The 20,742-nt window shown below is 40.3% G+C and overlaps 1 protein-coding gene across 1 annotated transcript in view; it reads left to right on the top strand.

Moving 5' to 3' along the window:
* SH2D4B (SH2 domain containing 4B) overlaps positions 1–20,742 on the top strand; it is a 524,447-nt gene that overhangs the window by 297,027 nt on the left and 206,678 nt on the right. Inside the window, exons 4-6 of the mRNA XM_075349020.1 lie at positions 11,239–11,386; positions 16,030–16,237; positions 16,975–17,102. Coding sequence (XP_075205135.1) covers positions 11,239–11,386; positions 16,030–16,237; positions 16,975–17,102 — 484 coding nt within the window. The remainder of the gene's footprint in view (positions 1–11,238; positions 11,387–16,029; positions 16,238–16,974; positions 17,103–20,742) is intronic.

Below are 20,742 nucleotides of genomic sequence, written 5' to 3'. Positions count from 1 at the left end.
TACGCAATCTTAGCTCGGCTTTTCCACTAAACACTAGTGGTGCACAAAGTGAATCTCACAGTTCTAACTTGACAACCATGGGACTGTCGAGTCATCATCACTCAAACTGTACAAGCAACACCATATCTGGTGGTAACAGCAATTTTATGGAATTGTTTCATGAATTTTTTAGACCATCCTTTGCAAGGCCATAAGACACAAGAAGTCTGACACATAGTCAACGCCTGGAGAGGATAATACATTAGTATCTCCAAGTGAATATCGATGCCATGATTCTGCTACTGGAGCCTTGCTCATTTTGGGCTTCCAATCTGGAAAAATGGCCTGAGCTCGCCACTTACGCCTTGAAGATCTTGTCGTGTCCCGCAGCCAGCGTTCTCACGGAATGTGTCTTCAGTGCTGCTGGGTGTGTGCTGACAGATAAGCGCACGCCCTTGTCCAGTGACAATTTGGACAGACTAATGTTCATCATGATGAACAAGTCATGGATCCGCAAGAACTTTTCTACCCCTGTGTCATCCTGGGGAGAGTAAAGGCTTGTGGATTTTTGATTGTGCATCATGCAAATCAACATGTTAAGTTTGCAACTGTGGGACAATGGATGCCACTTAAGTGGTGTCTGTGGCTCAATTTTTGGAAAAAATGGAGACTCTGGTTGGAGTCCCTTTTCTGTGTTTTACATGATTTTCGAAGGGCATGACATGCCTATATCTGTGTCTTCGCCTCCTTTTTACTCGTCTAGCTCTTTTGTTTCAGCATGAGTATATGTACTTGTCACTTTTCCATGTGTTTGTGGTGTCCTCTTAGTTGTTTGTCACATTTTGGACACCTTAAAAGATGTTTTCTGTGTGTTTGTATGTGTTTGTGCTTGCCTGCCATTGTGTTCAATGGGGTTCGAAGATGTTCGTAGGTGTTTGAAGGTGTTTGCCGAATGTTCGACGAACACACCCGCCGTTCGACAAACCGAACCAAAATCGAACACTAGGGGGGTGGCTCATCTCTAATGGCTTTATTGTTGTCTCTGTCACTGCAATGATCTCCATATTAAGGCAGTCCCTGAATTATGAACATCCTGCGTACGTACGAACGTCGAATGTTGTAGTATGCGTAACGAAATAAACATTTTCTGAAGATAGAAAATCTGTTTATTCTTTATTAGAAATTATATTTTTTTTTCTAAATGCAAAATGCTAATTATATTATGACCTTCACTAGTCAGGGTGAGTTCAGTGCCAGTTAGGGCCTAGGCACGTGATGGAGACCCATCTGGGAATGTTAGAGAGTACAGGGAGGAGACATAGGTGAATGTTAAGTGGTGAACTGCTTCCCTCTCCCTAGCACCAAGGCTTACTGTTCCCTGGTGTACCCTTTTTATTGTGTTGTTTGCCGGCAGTCTGGTGTTCCCAATGAGTTGTGATCCTCACTGGGAGTTCCCATGTTTTTAGCCTGACAGCTATAGGTACACTGTAACAACAGTCTGTCTCTATATTTTGTAATGAATGTATATCTGTGCTCAGTGTACATAATTACATATATAATGTTTACTTCATTCACCCAATAATGTAGTGCTACTTTTCTACCTAACTCTTTACCATCACAGCATTTTTTTCCTCCCCTCCTTTTATGGCTGCATGATGGCTCAATGGTTAGCACTGTTCTCCGGGGTTCAAGTCTCCCTAAGGACATCTGCAAGAAGTTTTGTATGTTCTCCCAATGATTGCGTGAGTTTTCTCTGGGTAATCCATTTTCCTTCACACTCCAAAGACATACTTATATATTTTTTATAATTAAGTAACAATAATGACCCATTAGAGTCACTTAGTAACTATATCAATGGAGTAACAAGATCTATACTGTATTTAGGACAGGATTTCATTGTTTATATCTGGGATTGATATGAATTGATTGAAGCCCAATTTTATTGGAGTGTGTCAACTTTAGAGGATCTGAAAAGTTGGTATTTATCTTGGATAAATCAAATACAATGGCTGGTGCTAGATAGCTGAAGACAGAAAATGATATCACTTGTCCTCGAGCAAGTCACAGTGGCCTGACACATGGTGCATTGCAGGAATCCCACCATATAGCATAGTCAATCATGAGGTCACTGAGGATACTGCAAGAGTCCCTATAAGCTACTATAAAAGCCAAAGCAAGAATAAGAGAGGGGACCTCAGAACTCAGTAAGAGAGACATAGTACAAAGAATAAACAGTAGTGGCCAAAAGTTTAGGATTTTTCTTAAAAGTGTGATAACTTCTGTCTTATTGTGAGGCCATTTTCCTGGTGATTTTAGTAAACATGAAGCAAATGGTTGTTAACTCTGAGGATGTCTTTTTTTTATCCCTTTATGTGTAAGTTTTCCATATTTCCTGAGCCAAATGAGTAGGCTAATTTTGCCTATATTTTTTGAGTGTGTTTTTTTGGGATAAAACATGGCAAAGACAAAGCCAAATTTCTCACCAGATGTCAGGAAGCTTATTATTCTGAGAGTGAAATCAGCTATGGAATTTAACTGTTTTCAGAGTCAAGTGTCATGTTTAAGAAAGAAATAAGGAATAACATAAAAGGCTATGGAACAGCTGACAAAGCTAGAAGTGGACGACCACGGAAAACTTCCCCCAAAGTTGATCACCTTATTAAGAAAATATCTATATCTTAAGTCTATAAGAGTGCTTTACAGATTTTGGACAAAATGAACAAAGAATATGGGGTCAAAGTGAGTCGACAAACTGTGGTACGACAGCTAAGAGCAGTAGGTTTGAATGCACGAGTTACAGTCAAGAAGCCTTTCATCTCTGCAAAGAAACGAAAGGTCCAACTTGAGTTTGCCAAAGAACACAGCGGTCTATGGTGTTGTGGTCAGAAGATATAATAATAACACACTATGCCATCATGGATTCATTTCCTGCAGGGGACAGAAGATCCCCCTGCTCATGCCAGCACATGTCCAGGCCCGTTTGAAATTCGCCAAGGTCTATCTGAATGATCTAGAGGAAACATGATAGAAGGTCATGTAGTCAGATGAGGCCAAAACAGAACTTTTTGATATCAATTCCACTATGCTTGGAGGAAAAAGGATGAATACAACCCCAATAACACCATTCTAACCGTTAAGAAAGTAGTTGGAAACATCATACTTTGCAGGTGCTTTTCTGCAAAGGGGAAAGGATGACCGCACCGTATTGAGGGTAGAATGAATGGTGTCATGTATTACAATATTTTGGCCAACAACCTCCTATCCTCAGTAAAAAAATTGAAGATGGATCGTGGCTTTCTCTTCTGACACAAAATATACAGCCAGGGCAACTAAGAAGTGGCTTGCTAAAAGCAATTCAAGGTCCTAGAATGGCCTAGCCAGTCTCCAGACCTGAACCCAGCAGCTAAAATTCAATATTGCCCAGTGACAGCCCTGAAGCATGAAAGATTTAGAGAAGGTCTGCATAAAGGAGTGGTCCAAAATATTTGCTGGATTGTGTACAAACTTGAACTACAGGAAACATCTAACCTCTGTAATTGGAAACAACGGTTTCTGTACCAAATATTGAGTTATGTTTTTCTATTTTATCAAATAGTTATTTCATGTAATAAAATGCAAATTAATTATTTAAAAATCCCATACAATGTGATTTTCTGGATTTTGTTTTATTCTGTCTGTTACAGTTAAAGTGTCTCTATGATAAAAATTACAGACCTCTCCATTCTTTGTAGGTGGGAAAACTTGCAAAATCGACAGTGTATCAAATACTAATTTTCCCCACTGTATGTATAACTCCAATATTGCAATATGAACAATTTCTATTTAAAATTTGTATGTTTTAAAAATGATGTTTTGTGTTTAAAAAGAAAAACTCAATGCTAACTGGGAAATATACTTTCAAAACATTTAGCATAAGTCAATAGTACAGGCAAATATAAGAAAATTGAAATATATCTTATCAGAGAAATCCCAACTTAACAAATACATTTCCCCTCCCCCTGCCTCCTCAATGCATCATCGACTCTGAAAAAACAGCATCAATCCATTCCCGTCTATCAATGTATCAGACAAGTTAGACTGCCAGCCCACTGTTGTGTCATGATAAAACCCATTATACTCTGCATAGGGGAAGGGAGGGAGAAGGAAACAAGTGAGGAAACAAGCAGAGGGAGATAGAGAAAAATGGTGCTGAGCTTTCTACTAAGTCTTTTACTTCACCCCAGTCCTGGATTCATGTCTACATTTATCACTGCTGTTGAGAAATGTCCTCCATGCTGCTATGTGCCTTTTTGTGCTAAAACAGGAATGAAATGCAGTAATTCAGTAATTCTGTGTACTGTGCTGTGAATGGGAAAGATCATAGCACTTATTCTCCTCCTAGTAGAGTAGATTGCAAACTAAAATAAAGAGGCTGCAGAGGGAAAACGTGAGGAAATGTAGACTACAAGTCATATAATGACTAGATAGAGCTTTATTCCTCACGTACATAAACAGTGTATTTGAAAAAGTTGCTAGATTACCCTTTTATTTGAAAGTTTGCTATTTTTCAAAACATTTACTTTTATAAGTCTAATTATTAAAAGTGTGGTTCACTACTCTGCAATAGTGACCACATCCCTGTAAAACTGAAAGGGAAGGCTTTTGTCAAATACCTTGTTCAGCCAATTCTGCCTCTGAGTGGCGATATAGCGGTCCGCTCATCCCCATTAGGTGACCCCCGGGCTCCTTGACCTCTGAGATCCGGTGATGTCCCATCAACTTCCAGTTGACCCAACATCACCAAGCCCAGCCAGTCTCCCTGAGTGACTGGGCTGTGGGCAGCGTTTCACCACTCATCATAGCCCAGCATCTCCTTCACTGCAGAGCACCGCAAGCAGGAGCGATGCTGGGCTGTGATGTGCTTGACAACTCCACCCACAGCCCAGTCACTCACAGAGACCAGGTCTACATACCTGTAGTGGTCAGCTCAGATGTTTAGGGTTTGAAATCCAAAAAAGTAAAGTTTATAAAGTTAGCTGCTTGTTGAGTGACAGCAGCTGAGGATCAGATAATATATTCATAGTTATCTCTTCCCTCTGTTAGAATTAGCATAAATATTATACAAACGATTCACTTTGTCTCTCAGAGGACCTGTGTGAGGTCATACCCATCTGACCTGGTATCCAGCTTTGTTGGCTGAGGCCCCGCCCTTCTGATCACATGGGTATGACCTCACACTTTACTTTTTTGGATTTCAAAACCTAAACATCTGAACTGACCAGTAAAGGTATGTAGAGAATCAGCCTGATGTATAGTATAGCACTGGCTTTAGCTTATATACGAAAATCCTGGTGATTGGTTCTCTTTCTCCCCATTCCCAATATAGGCTCACTGATATGTAAACATCTAGATGTAGCTATCAATTTCTGACAGCAGCATTTGTTTTTGTTGTATGTGCACACCCTCCCATTTCCCCCATGCCCTGGACATGATTAGAAGATACTTATTAAAGAGGATTTCTCCAGGCATTCAGAATATAAAGTGGAGGCTAGCTTTTGATAGATATTGCGAGTTGCTATCACAAACTCATATCAAATTCGCTTTGATTTTTCAGGGGAAATAAAACAGTCATGATCAAGTGGAACCCTAAGGTAGAGAATGCATTCCAAGATTGTTTGTCTCTCCTCTGTACAAAATCTACCTTGATTATAGCTGATTTAAGAAAGTCATGCATAGTCTACATTGATGTCTCTGATGTAGCATTGGAGGAGGTTGGGGAAGATGACCACATTTCTGAGCAGGAGACTCATATTCCTAAAAAACTACAGTATTGTTCAACATAAATGTTTTGTAATTAAATGGGCCCTTGATGCTAAAAGACAGTATGGTAGACCAGGTCCTTCTTCTTATAACCGGTTATTGGTTTGCCATAACGGGGTGGAATTGCATATCTGGAATGTATATGGTTACTGAAAACGATGTGGGATATTTTATGTCATGGATAGCAAATTGAAATGGTATATTTAATTTGATACCTACATTGCGGTTATGTATGGACTGCAGGTGCACTGTTTACTGTATCACTTAGGTGCTGTTTTTGTGACTGATTGATTTCATTCCTTTTCCTCGGTATTGCTTTTACAAGGACAAAGACTTTATTATTTGTGTTATGTAACTATGTTCGTTAATAAAAATGAACCTGTTTTTAAAATAAATGGGCCCTTGAAACAACGAGTTTGTACTTGTCCTGCTGACACTTCAGGTGGGTTACAGATCACGTCCATCTGACTTGGATGAGTCAGACCAAAGAAGGACCATCAGATTCTATGTGAAGAACACTATGCTTGATGGCTCCAAGTGCCCATCCCTACAGCTTGGTTTGGGTTGTGGGCCTATCATTACCTTCCATCAGCTTTTAATCACTTTAAATGTGAACTGATTTATTGATGGGTTTAGAAAGGTGTTCAGTCCTGTGTTTCTTTTTTTAAGGTGGTTAGTAGTAGTTCCCTTGTATAGTCAGGGAGACTGATGTCTAGTTAATGCGGAGACAAGCAAGAGTTAATTGGATTTTTACCTGGATGTAAAGGCTTTTCATTGATTTCAAAGGACAGGAGAAGCCCTGCTTGCACTCCACTTCTGTGTTAAGGTCTCTGACTTAATTTGATCCTATTTTGTCTTCCACAGCTAACGTAACAAACACCCAAGTATATCTTATGACTCCAAAATCATTATATTGAGCTATGTCTTACCATTTTGTCCCCTTGCTCTGTGCAGTAATTGTATTTTTACATTTTCTGAAACATAACATTTAGCCTGGTCAGAACAGGGTCAAAACTCTTATAAAAACGGCTGTTTCAAGGGTCTTATGTGGCTAGAAGTGATGCAAACTGTTTATATTAAGCAGCTTAGGAGTTAAACCTGTAAATGAAATGCTGTGCACTCACAGGGACCTTTATGTAATTCCAGGGTTTAAGCACCTGCTCGCGCAATATTACAGGTCACGTTATCTCCGTCTTTTTATTACTTCGACAATGCAGTCTACGTTCTTCTGCCCATATGAACTATTCTCATAAAACTGCCAAGCCGCCCTCTCCTTTTCTTTCCCAGTGACTCCTTACTCCTTCACATCATTAGAATCTCATTTAGTGTTCATTATAACTATGTTAATCATGTTGAACTAATGTGCTGCTAAAGTAGCACTTTCCCCAGAACCCCGTTATAATTTACCTATTCATTAATGTGCTTTCCATTATTTTAAACCGTTGCCATAAAAAACAGGAGCGCTCTAACTCCTCGCTTCATTTTCTAGATTCTGGGATTTGTTAAATCTGCAGACAGTAGGAGGATAGAATGAACAGATGCAAATAAAAACCTGTTAATATACTGTAAGAAGGAAACAGATGAGACGGGAGATGTTAATAACATTTTTCCCTGTATAGCAGATGACTCAGTTTTAAATTGAGGTCTGAGTTTCTTTTGTTATATGACTTCCGCAAAGAATAGATGAACTCATCACTATTATACGCAATATAAGGATACTTTATGATTATTGACTAATGAGTGAATACTTACTTCAGCGGCGTAACGATTGTGCTCCCAATCCACCAATATTAATTCCCTTTAAATATTCTCTACCTCCCCTTTCATTACTTCTAAATGTTTTTGTCATATCCCTTTTGGATGAATTTCTTCACCAAATAATTAGCTTCTCCCTCAAAGTCTACTATTTTAGTACAATTTCTCCTTATTCATATCAATGAGCCTCTTGGGATATTATTCAACCAAACAGGCAGGTGACAGCTATCCATAAGGATGTAGCTGTTGCTTACTGAAGGTTTACTCTAGGATTTCATTATCAATTGTTGGGGGTTTTTTTCATTAAAATTATTATATATAAAAAAATACACATTTTGCTTGTTATATGTGGATGTAAATTGTAGATGAAATTCATTTTTATATAGAATTAATTATTAAATATGATTTATCTAATTTTATCTAGGATACACAGTGTCTGAAGCTTAAGACATTTTTAATTAAACTTAATAAAAATGAATTTTATCTACAATTTAGCATTGTGGCTCAGTAGCTTTGCAGCACTGGGTCCTGGGTTCAAATCCCATCAAAGACATCATCCTCAAGGAGTTTGCTCTTCTTATCCTTGCATGGATTTCCTCTCAGTCTCTGAAGACATGCTGATAGAGAAATTAGATTGTGAGCTCCTATGGGGCCAGTGATGATGTCTAAAAAGCACTGTGGAATATGATGGCACCAATATATCTTATGTGTTAAATTTTACAGACTTATGTGTGTGAATATATGGAATTCACTCACATAAATCTGTAAAGTAAATAAATTATACAAGAAGGTGAGTTTACTCTTGGTGGATAAGGTTTTTAGATCGTATATATGCTTAACTCAGGTCCAGTCATAATAAGGGTTTTCCAAAAAATATGATAAAACAAATAAAATAATTTTACATATTAAATATTTTTATAAATAACTTTGTTCAACAAAAAGGTATGCTTTATCAAGTGCAGGCTGTCAGGATTTTAAAGAGAGCAGCTTCCATCTATTAGTGCGCACCCTCCCTAGGACAGGATTTGTGAGGAGCAAGACAGACATACTCCCTGCGCTGCACTAACACTGTCAGGCTGACTGAGATTATTGTTTATTCTCGGTCAGCTAAGGAAAGGTGTTTATTTTCTCCTTTACTCCAATCCTCTCAGTGTCAGATTAACAGAGGAATGTTCACAATGCCTTACAGGATGCTGCTCTGACTCGATATATGTCTTGTGTAAATGTTCGTTACGCAGCCTGTACTACTGCATGTCCTCGGAAAATTAGAACTGGTGCACACTGATTTATGGCAGTCACCCTCTTAAAAATCCTGACAGTATGCATAATATAAAGCATACTGCAAAATAAAGGTATTTTGGAAAATGATTAATATTTAATTGTGTGTTATTATTTATTGCTGTTCTGCCCCAGCCAGTCTTTGCCTGAACTCTGATCTTGCCTGCACATCTGCACCCTGAGTTCTGGATGGTAGCTGTATATTCCACCTAGAATATGTATTTTGTTCCAGAACTCCAGATCCTGAATGTGGAAGACCTTAATTTAAACCTGTGTCCATGTATCCTGAGGCTTAGAGTCTGAGTCGGCCTCCACTGAGCCAGGGCATAATGAAGGCCAATGATCATGGTGATCTCGCCGGCTGGCAGGCCATCCTCACCAGAATAAAAAAGAAAAGGCCTTAGTAATGGATGGAGTATAGGATCAGCACATCTCAATAAGCAATGTTCAGAGCTCTGGTGCAATAAAAAAAAAATCACTTTTACAGGAGCAATTCATGATAATGATGATGATGATGATGATGACAGCTCACCACAGTTATTCAGTACACAGAGTCGACAGCTCCTCATGGTGTGATGAACTCAGCTCTTTGCTGGCAATGTGTACCAGCTCTCCTCACTCCCGCTGGTTCTAGCACTATATGTGCACAAAAACATTCTCTGCTCAGTCTGAACCTTTGCATCCATGGCAATTCAGGTTTGCAGGAAAACAATCTTAGCTCTCTTTCTACCAACGACAACTTGGGATCATATCAAGGTATTTCTTCAATGATCCTTAGCTGGTATTGTTTGGCACTTGGGCCCTTTTTGCACAAATTTCGCTGGGATCTTGACTATGAGCACAGAGAAGGTAGTGGCTATCCTCGTTGATCTTCAGTAACACTCACTCCCAGGAGAGCAGATTTGCTTCTCCTGAACTCAGTAATTCTTTCATAGGGGCTGCTTCCCATCAGACTTCACGGAAACCCTTACACTAATTACATCTGTGTGTGTGTGTGTGTGTGTGTGTGTGTGTGTGCATGTGTGTGTGTAAAAATGACAAGATCTGGCTACTCACATCATCAGCGTTCACAGGTATGTGACGCCTGACTTTTTAGGGTGCCACATTAGCTTTCTGAGAGTGCTGAGACTTTTCTTCAGACTCATCTCCACTGTCTGCCCAGTGTTGAGTATCCTGAATCACTGGATACTATTCGGGGATACATATTCACTTCTACTATTCACTTATGATGATTGGCTGACAAACAGATTTTTTTCAAGCAAATTAACCATGAATATTTTAAAATGCCATTAAAAATTGTTATGAGTATATTCAGGTGAGTAAGATAATAATATTCTGCACTTACTTTGTAAGCAGACAAATAAATTAAAGCTCTTAAGTACCCAAAGAAAATTTTTAACAGGGCCATCCAACTACTACGCTTCAACAGTACTGGTCTACTGACATGGATTGAAAGAACATTCGGGCCCCCTTAGTATAAAATAGTCCATCACCTCTTGTTAGATTATGTGTAACACTCACCACCGGTGTTGTTGAGCTGTAGAGCAAAAGTGGACCCACTGGACCACAGGGGGAGCCAGGCTAACCCTTTAACGGAGGGGGCTTGACAAACATCTGCGACGAAGCAGACACCAGGTAACACTCTCAGTACAGTGACCGAGACTATGGCAGCTGACTCCCAGGAAAAGGGATGGACTCAGGTGCAGACAGGTACAGATGGGATGGCTGAGGCAGACAGGAAGGTAGGTACAGACAAATATGGTGGGCACAGCAGAGACAGACAGGTATGGGAAAGAGGACTCAGGAATAGGTATTGGGACAAGATTATGAGACCTGACAACTAGTTAGCAGACAGTAGAATAAATAACTAAAGGCATTACGCATCCACCTCCCTTAGTGGGAGGATGCATTAAGTACCTAGTGCTTCTCAGCCATAGTCTGTGAAGCATTTCCTGGAAATGGCACGCTGGTCCATTAAGAGGAGGGATGTTGTGCTAGTGCCCTAAGCGCATTCTTGGGGATCCTGCGCAGTATTAACAGGCCCAAGAAGGAGAAGCAAGGCAGAGGAGCACATGGCAGACCACTAGGCAGTGGGGAAAGATGCAAGCCAGCTACGCGGTAAGTCAGCATCCCTGTAGGGAGGCTGGCACTACAATCAATTCTGAATTTCTCAGGAAGCAATTCTGATTATGATAACATACAAACTCTAAAATAGAATAATACTATAAATATTGTTCCCCATTATGTTATGAATGTAGTTATAGGGTAGTGCATCGCTTTAAAAAGCTATGGTAAGTTTTTAAATAATTGATATAATTTGATGTATGAAACTATAAGCAAATTGTGGTTAAAAGTATCACAGTTACATAAGTGATATTCAATAAATGCAAGTATACAGAACTGAAGTGTATTTTTATTATTGATTAGAAACGGGAAGGTGAGGAAAGGAAAAGGGGTGAAGAACAAATTCGCCAGAGAGAAGAGCTACGTGCAAAAGAGCTCTACCTGAGCCTAAAGAGGGCACAACTGCAAAGTCAACGTAATGAAAATGACGAGCAAGAGTGGCAAGAACAATGTAAGTAGAAGCAAAATTTTTTTTTTTTTTTTATTTTAATATATTTTTCCTTTTCTATATCAATGATATCTTATTCTTAACTTAATACAGTATATTGAAATCAACATGGCATCGTGGTTATTACATTAGATATTGTCCAGTGTATGGTGGCTTTACGTGCTGCGATATCCGGCCCGATATCGCTAGCATGCGACCCAGCCCCATCGTTTGTGCGAAACGGGCATATTGCTGCCCGTCGCGCACAAAATTTGGCACCCCCGTCACACATACCTTACCTGCATAGTGACGTCGCTGTGACCGGCGTACCGCCACCTTTCTAAGGGGGCGGTCCGTTCGGTGTCACAGCGACGTCACTAAGCGGCCACCCAATGAAAGCGGAGGGGCGGAGATGAGCGGGACGTAACATCCCGCCCACCTCCTTCGTTCCGCATTGTGGCCGGAGGCAGGTAGGAGATGTTTCTTGTTCCTGCGGCATCACATGTAGCGATGTGCACTGCCGCAGGAACGAGGAACAACTTCGCCCCTTCGACAGCAGCGGTAACTGGCAGCGGACCCCCATGTCAACGAGGAGCGATTTTGGATGTTTTTGCAACAATCCAAAATCGCTCCTAGGAGTCACACGCTACGACATCGCTACAGCGACCGGATGTGCGTCACAAAATCTGTGACCCCAACGAGATCGCTGTAGCGAAATCGTAGCATGTAAAGCCCGCTTAAGTCCACTGATCTATTACAGATCTTGCAGTAAGCATCCTTTACTTTGGTCTGTTTGTATAAACAGGCCATTAAATGACCACCAAAAGGGAAACGTTTACCAATTGATCGGTGGTCATTAGGGACCGTTACACAGAACAACTGAGGGTACTAAGTCTTTCCAGCCTGAGACCAATGAATAGCCAAATAGAAAAATCATCTCTTTTGACCCTTGTAATCATACAACTGACTATTAGCGCATCGCTTGCCGCTTCATCATGGGGGAAGGTGAGGAGTCCACTTCTCACCTTCCCCCATGATGAAGCGGCAAGCGATGCGCTAATAGCCACGAAACGTGCGTCGGGCCCCCTGCCATTGGACTCAGGTAACATGTTCTTTTAAACGGGCACTTTGCCTTACCCCTACCTGATTGCCTTCGGGATAATTTGTCCTGTATCTGCATTACCCTTCATTCTAATCTCTTCTGTGTCTTGTTAAACGGATTTTCCATTTACTATTATACATTGCTCACGGGATGCACCCTTTTTTACCACACTCTATCTTTTGGACAATCCCTATATTTTTTTATTGTGGCTTATATAACAGTATTTTTGTAGCAACAACATTGCTCCATCTTATTCTCACCACGACTCCGTCCTGCCATGTTGAGTCTCGCCATAATAATTACCTACTTACATGATAATTCCAACACACATCAGTAATTACTGAAATACTTTTCGTGACTTGGGTTAATATCTTAATCTACCCTGGGGGTCTGCTATACTGATACTCTATATACCACACATACCACCTAATTTAAGTGGTATTTTTTGACCCAGTCCTTTGAATACTCAGCCAGAGCATTCTTGTTCTTGTGGGATTTTTTACTAGTCTCACGTGATCAAATTTTACTGTATTTACTCTGCACCTTTGGATGCTTCCTGACTGCTAATCACACTTCTCGCCAATGATCCTGACCCACCATAAGGACTTGTCCTCTGTGTTTTAACCCCTCGGGGTTACCCAGTTTTATTTGACCCTACTCAGCATACAGACTCCTCCCATTTATCCCAGGTGATTAGGGGTTTACCAACATTGAACATCTCTGCCTGTTAGTTCATACCCGGCTAATGTTGATCTTTTTTGTACCCCTGTTCCCCACCCCCTCTCTTTTTTATCTACATTAATGTCTTATGTACTGCACTGTGCACTTTGAATACAAAAATAAAAAAAAACAAAAACAACTTTTGTGATATTTGATTCAGCTTTTTGCTCTGGTTCTCCTTTTTCTCGTGATTGCACATGGATGTATACTCACCTGTCCCGTTTCTGCTGTCCGTGGTGCTGAAGTCTCTAGCTCTGCAGTATCCGGCTGCTGTGTCTCTCACCTCTGCAGCTACTTCCTTTTTGGCTGTAGCTGCATACATGAATATGCATGTCATAATGAGCCGGCCAGGAAGAAGCAGATAGCAGAAATTGAACAGAGCGTCGCTGGAGAAGGTGAGTTGAAAATGCTTTTTATTTTCAATGCAAGTTTTTTTCTGGTACGTGTTTCACACATCACACCACAGTGTGGTCCGTGGGACATCAGTGATGCCAGAAAAAAAACAGATATATCTCCGTGCGGCAATCATGGATACACTTGTTCGCCGCACAGAGACATGGTCAGTGAAAAATCACTGATGTGTGAGTAGACCCACTGAGGGTCTGCGTACGTCAGTGATTCTGGTACGTATAAAAACTAGCACATACGTACCAGAATCACTGACGGTCTTAATCTGTGTTTTTGACCACCTCGACTTTGCTAAGAAAATCCACCCACCTCACAGGTGGGACATATTAAGATGCTGATTATATTGCATGATTTCTACACAGATGTGCCTTACACTGGCCACAAAAAGGCCACTCTAAAATGTTCAATTTTACAGTATTAGGGTGGTCCAGTAATGGAGAACACTTTTACAATGTGCCATATGCTATAGAATGTGAGTTTCTCGCCGCTCAAGTCCCTCAAGTCGGGTATGTTGATGAACTGCAGTCAGGTGGGGACCTCAGTGAGGATGATGAGCAGCAGATGAGCTTCCCTGAGATGGTTTCTAACAGTCTGTGCAGAAATTGTTTGGTTATGCAACTGACTGTTGCAGCAGCTGTCCAGGTGGCTGGTCTCAGAGGATCTTGGAGGTTAAGATGCTAGATGTTGAAGTCCTGGGCTGGTGTGGTTAGACACGGTCTGTAGTTGTGACGCCAGTTGGATGTTCTGCCAATTTTTTTGAGACGCCTTTGGAGATGGTGTATGGTAGAGAAATGTACAGTCAATTCATTGGCAAGAGCTTTGGCGGACACTCCTGCAGTCAGCATGCCAATTGCATGCTCCCTCAAAACTTGCAACATCTGTGGCATTATGCTGTGTGATAAAACTGCACATTTTAGAGTGGCCATTTTTTGTGGCCAGCCTAAGGCACATCTGTGCAATAATCATGCTGTTTAATCAGCTTATAGATACGCCACACCTGTGAGGTCTGGAGGATGGATATTGTTCAATGTATTTGAATCCAGTTGGTGGGACAAAAAATATTATGAGAGAAATATTGCCTTTGGTCCAAGGCGGTAGCTCAAGTTGCCCTCTTTATAGTCTGCCTGTGGCTACCACACACATTAGACTGTTGGCTAATCACACCAATACTGGTGGTTTGGCTCACTTTAGTCTAATGTGTATGGCTTTAATTAAGATATGATGATAGCAAGGTACAACTGTTGTAAACAATGATGGTGGTCTACCATCTAGCTAGGTCATGAAATGCCAAAACCTTCTTGGCCTAGTGTTAAGGTGGTGTCACACACAGCGATGATGACAACGACGTCGCTGCTACGTCACCATTTTCTGTGACGTTGCAGAGACGTCCCGTCGCTGTCGCTGTGTGTGACATCCAGCAACGAGCTGGCCCCTGCTGTGAGGTCGTTGCTCGTTGCTGAATGCTCTGTTTCATTTTTTCGTCGTCGCTCTCCCGCTGTAAAGCACACATCGCTGTGCGTGACAGCGAGAGAGTGACAAAATGAAGTGAGCAGGGAGCAGGAGCCGGCGTCTGGCAGCTGCGGAAAGCTGTAACCACTGTAAACATCGGGTAACCAAGGGAAGACCTTTCCCTGGTTACCCAATATTTACCTTCGTTACCAGCCTCCGCCGCTCTTGCTGTTAGTGCCGGCTCCTGCTCTGTGCACATGTAGCTGCAGTACGCATCGGGTAATTAACCCTATGTGTACTGTAGCTAGGAGAGCAAGAAGCCAGCGCTAAGCAGTGTGCGTGGCTCCCTGCTCTCTGCACTGTGACATGTAGCTGCAGTACACATCGGGTTAATTAACCCGATGTGTACTGTAGCTAGGAGAGCAAGGAGCCAGCGCTAAGCAGTGTGCGCGGCTCCCTGCTCTCTGCACATGTAGCAATGTTATGATCGCTGCTGCGTCGCTGTGTTTGACAGCTAAGCAGCGATCATAACAGCGACTTACAAGGTCGCTGTTACGTCACAGAAAATAGTGACGTAACAGCGATGTCATTGTCGCTGTCGCTATGTGTGAACCCAGCTTTAAGGTGACCAAACACCCAAGAACATTGTTGACTAAATACATATTTAGCTGATAGTTATCTCTCTTTTCCACACAGTACACATGCAGTAATCTGCTTCCAGACACCTCTGCTGGCAGATTATCATTCACTAGGGTAATATTGGGTGTTCTACACCCAATTCTACATTGGAAAACTATTTTACATTGTCAAGCCTTGCAGAACAATTACACCATCACTAGTGTTGGTCTACTTCTAACTAATTATGAAAAGTATGGAGTGGAGTACATAGAATAGATGGGGCTTCTCAGACCAAAGAACAAAATGAGCCCCCAATAGCCTGAATGCTTTTAGTTAGCTAGTCTACCTTGTTCATTTAATTTTGTTTCAGTGCGCAAGTCAAAGGCAGCAGATGAAGATCGCAAACACAAAGCTCGCAGGGCAAGGGCTGAATATCATCGTCAATCTCTGCGAGCCATTCAGAAAGGAAAGGTAGCCGGGTTAAGTAATTTATTCCAAAACACAAACCTCAGCAATGGTCAAGAATCTAATCAAGAGAACAGCAGTTCATCACCAGCTAAACTTGACGTGCCACTTCAGTAAGTTCTCTTTGATACATTTAAATTATATGTTATAGAAATTATCATATTTTAATCATATTTAGTTTATAATATAATGATTTTTTTGTATTGCTGAAACACATTGTTTTCCATATTTGTGGCAAATGTCGTACCAGTAGATCAATAGTGATTCCCAAATTCTATATTAAGGCAATTACAACATGAACTGCATGGATTCATAAAAAAGAGCTAAGTTGGAGAACTCAAATCTCCCCTTTTTATTCCAAGTGGTATGTAGTGTCCATCTCCACATGTTACTGATGGATATAATGGGCCCCCATGGTTTCAGGCCTTGGTGGGACTACAACTTTTACACCCCTACAGATATGTCCTTACTGTTTCTAATGGACATGAGGTAGAATGGCCATGCTTATATGCTAGTGATTTATTGGATAGGATGTTAAATGTTGACTAAAGGGGTTCAATACTTTATTCTATAATATTTATAGTATGTAAGTAGCCATTAACATGGGATATATAGAGGTACAGCTCCCGGGACAACTACTGATCATAATAACAAAGAGGCCGCAGACATGCCAATAATGCCATATGAACTCATAATCCATATAACAACAATATCAGACATATCAAGAAATGGCACAGCTGAAGAACAGAACGCAATCACTCCACCGTACAACTTAAAAACATAAAAATAGAGCTTAAACCAAGAAATGAGATTGTAAAGCGCTGATTTAATCCAATGCTCTCTTTACTAGAAAAGTATGGGAGCGTCCAGCTCGTCCTATCTCCAAGGATGTTATTGCACGTTGGTTTAAGGAAGAACAGATTCCTCGACGTGCCGGTTTGGAAAAGGATAGCGGACAAATTGCAACTTGGTTTCATGGTAATACACATTTAAAATGTTTAAGGATATTGACAATGTTATTCTGTTTTATCCAAGGATGCAAATGTTTGGAAGCACATCCAATTAATATTAACCAGACAATTATAATTATCTTAATTAAGATAATGAAACTTTGGGAATATAAGTGGTAAAATGCTAAATGCTTCCATTATTCCAATAGGACTACTAACAGTTGATCGCAGAATATTTGAGACAAAAAAAATTGTTAGCCTTTTATAGTATCATCCTTCCATTCAGGGAGCTCTTTAGAACGACTCATTCTTTCACAAATGTTTGTAATGAAACATTTCAAATTTCTGTTGACCTAATTTCAAGGTATTTTTTTTATTTCATATTTTCAGCGTAAAATTTACAGTGAATATACTTGATCTCCATTTCTAAATTTGGCCTCAATAGTACTTGACAAATCATACTGTTTTGCTGTCAATCGTTAATTAAAAGGATGTGTGCCTTTGGTTTTTGAAGATTTACTGTTTAGGAGAATTTTTATAGAGAGGTGAAAGCTGTTCAAAACTTATATGGAGTTATCTATATGTATACAGTCATGGCCGAAAGTGTTTGCACTCTTGAAATTGTTCCTGAAAATTAAGTATTTTCCCCAGGAAATTATTGCAATTACACCTTTTGTTATACACGTTTATTTTATTTGTCTGTATTAGAACAACACAAAAAAAGAAAAAAAAAATGCAAATTGGACAAAATTTCACACAAAACTACAAAAATGGGCCAGACGAAAGTGTTTCTACTTTTCCAAAAGTGTGGGTAAATAACTTTGGGAAGTAATAGGTGTGGGCAATATGAAAATCACACCTGAAACCAGATAAAAGGGGAGAAGTTGTCTCAATCTTCGCATTGTGTGTCTGTGTGTGTCACACTAAGCATGGAGAATAGAAAGAGGAGAACTGTCTGAGGATTTGAGAACCAAAATTGTGGAAAAATATCAACAAACTCAAGTCCATTTCAGAGATCTAGCTGTTCGTTTGTTCATGATGAGCAGCATAATCAAGAAGTTTGCAACACTTGGCACTGCACTGTACACCCTGGAAGAGTACGGCAAAGCAAAATTGATGAAAGGATGCAACGCATGATAGACTGAATGGTGAATAAGCAGCCCCAGTCAAGTTTCGAAGATATTCAAGCTATTCTGCAGGCTCGGGGTGCTTCAGTGTCAATATTAAGTCTTGGGTGCCAACAATTTTGTCAGGACTATTTTTGGAGTTTTGTGTGAAATTTTGTCCAATATGCTTTTTTTCTTTTCTGTTTTTATTTGTGTTGTTCCATTACACATGAAGTAAGTAAACATGTATAACAAAACAAGTGGTATTGAAATAATTTTCTGGGAGAAATACTTCATTTTCTGGAACAATGTCAAGGTTGCTAACATTTTTGGCTATGACTGTAGCATATATTCATATATTAAGATCAATAGATATAGGCTTGTTCATGCTGTGGAACTACATAATTCTTTGTGGTTTTCATTAGGACTGTCAGGTTCTTTCTTGCTTCATCTGTATGGTTAGAAATATGTATAGTGTGTTTGTATCATAGGCAATGGTTGGTCGTAATTGAAATATTTCAGTTGGTCCATACTGTAAAGTTAACCCTTGCTAACAGAAGTAGAGCAGAAATCACTCTATTGATGATAATAATGTGTGACCAGAGCTAAGTGTCATCCTAACCATCCTACAAGTGAATACTCTGTCAGCAACTCCTATTACATTTCACTATACACGATGTTAGGGCAGGTCAGTTTCTTAGTACATGGTGTAGGAAACATGGTCAGGTGTGAGAAGCATGTCCTCTGTATTCAACTGCCCCAAGATGACACTATATTAGAGTAGGCACTGTAAGTATCACAGTCATGACTAAGTTGCAGCTAGTGCTATCTGGGTCTTTTAACTTATTTTTTCATTTTTTTTTTATTTTTTTTAATCAAGTTTTTATGTCACAGGATCCTAAATCCTTTTACAGATATGGCAGGTGCAACCTAGACTTGTAAGCTTTGTTATGGTATTACATAACACAATTTATGTAGTTTGAACTTTGCATTACTTTGTATTTGATCCATGTTAAGCAAATTGCATACAAACGTTATCTCATTTTTCGATACATAATATGGCAAAATGATGTCATTCCGGACTGCAACTTATCACTCTAAAGCCTGCTTTACACGTTGCAATTTCGCATACAATATCATATGCGATTTGCAACGCCCCCATCGTATGTGTGGCACGTTTAATTTTTTTTAACGTGCAGCCCAAACGATTAACCCCCATCACACGTACTTACCCGTCCATACGACCTTACTGTGGGCGGCGAACGTCCACTTCCTGGAGTCACAGCAACGTTACGCGGCAGCTGGCCAATAGAAGCAGAGGGGCGGAGATGAGCGGGACGTAAACATCCCGCCCACCTCTTTCCTTCCGCATTGCCGGCTGGAGCCGCGGGAGGCAGTTAAGATCTGTTCAATGTTCCCGGGGTGTCACACACTGCGATGTGTGCTGCCTCGGGAACATTGAACAACCTGACGTGCAATTCGTCAGGATTCAACGACGTGTATAAGAAGAACGGTCACACCACTGTGACTGCTGCAGCACCATCCACACACGTTTTTGAGAATGGCTCTCTGCCGCATGATAACCCCACTTTCTCTGTCCTAGGACAGTCACTAATTTCCTCAGGGCCATGTACGAAAAGGTATTTACAATCCATGTAACACCATAACATTAATTTAATAACAGAACATCTGCTGACATGTTCCCTTTAAGACGAGCGATCCCCATGAGCAATAAAGATACAGTTTCTTCCTAAAGATATGAAGGTAAATATAGCAACTTATATTTTTCTGGGTCAGAAAATGGCCAGCTGTATATTTATGAAAATATCTCATAATATTTTAGGTTCAATATGATGCTAAACAAAATCGCTATATTTCCATTGGAACATTGTAATAATACCGCAACACAATGTAAACTTATTCCCAGAAGCGTTTGCATTCTAGACCATAAGTATTTAATGGCTGTTTTACCTAGGAAAAACAATGTGCTCTTTATGTGCATTTCAATCATTCAGGTTATCTCTTACCATTATGTTAGCAGCAGCAGGAAAACAATCTTAGATTGTCAATTGTTCTTAGAATTATAGGCTATAATGACATCCACTACAAATGTCCTTTCTGTACTTTTTTGTACCTCTGCATTGTTTTTATGCAATAGCTATACAATGAAAGCTATATTTCCATAGTATCTCTATATTTTACTGTATAGTGCCCTTTGTAATGTTAATTACAGATTTATAATTTTAAGATATTTAGAAAACCATGTACTTGCTACTCTGTGTTGGTATGTCACATAAAATACCAATAAAATACATTTAAATCACCCCTCTAGCTTTTTCCTTTTTCACCACTGGAGTGGTGCTTCTAATCTGGTCTTATACTAAAGGATACTTTACATGCTGCGACATCGCTAGCAATTGCTAGCGATGTCGTGCGCGATAACACCCGGCCCCGTCGTTCGTGCGACATTTGGTGCTCGCTGCCGTAGCGAACATTATCGCTACGGCAGCGTCACATGCACATACCTTGTCAGCGACGTCGCTGTGACCGCCAAGCAATCCC

Source organism: Anomaloglossus baeobatrachus, chromosome 5, assembly GCF_048569485.1.
Source record: "Anomaloglossus baeobatrachus isolate aAnoBae1 chromosome 5, aAnoBae1.hap1, whole genome shotgun sequence".
NCBI lineage: Eukaryota > Metazoa > Chordata > Amphibia > Anura > Aromobatidae > Anomaloglossus > Anomaloglossus baeobatrachus.
The sequence above is the reverse complement of the archived record's forward strand: the minus strand, read 5'-3'. Positions and strand labels throughout refer to the sequence as shown.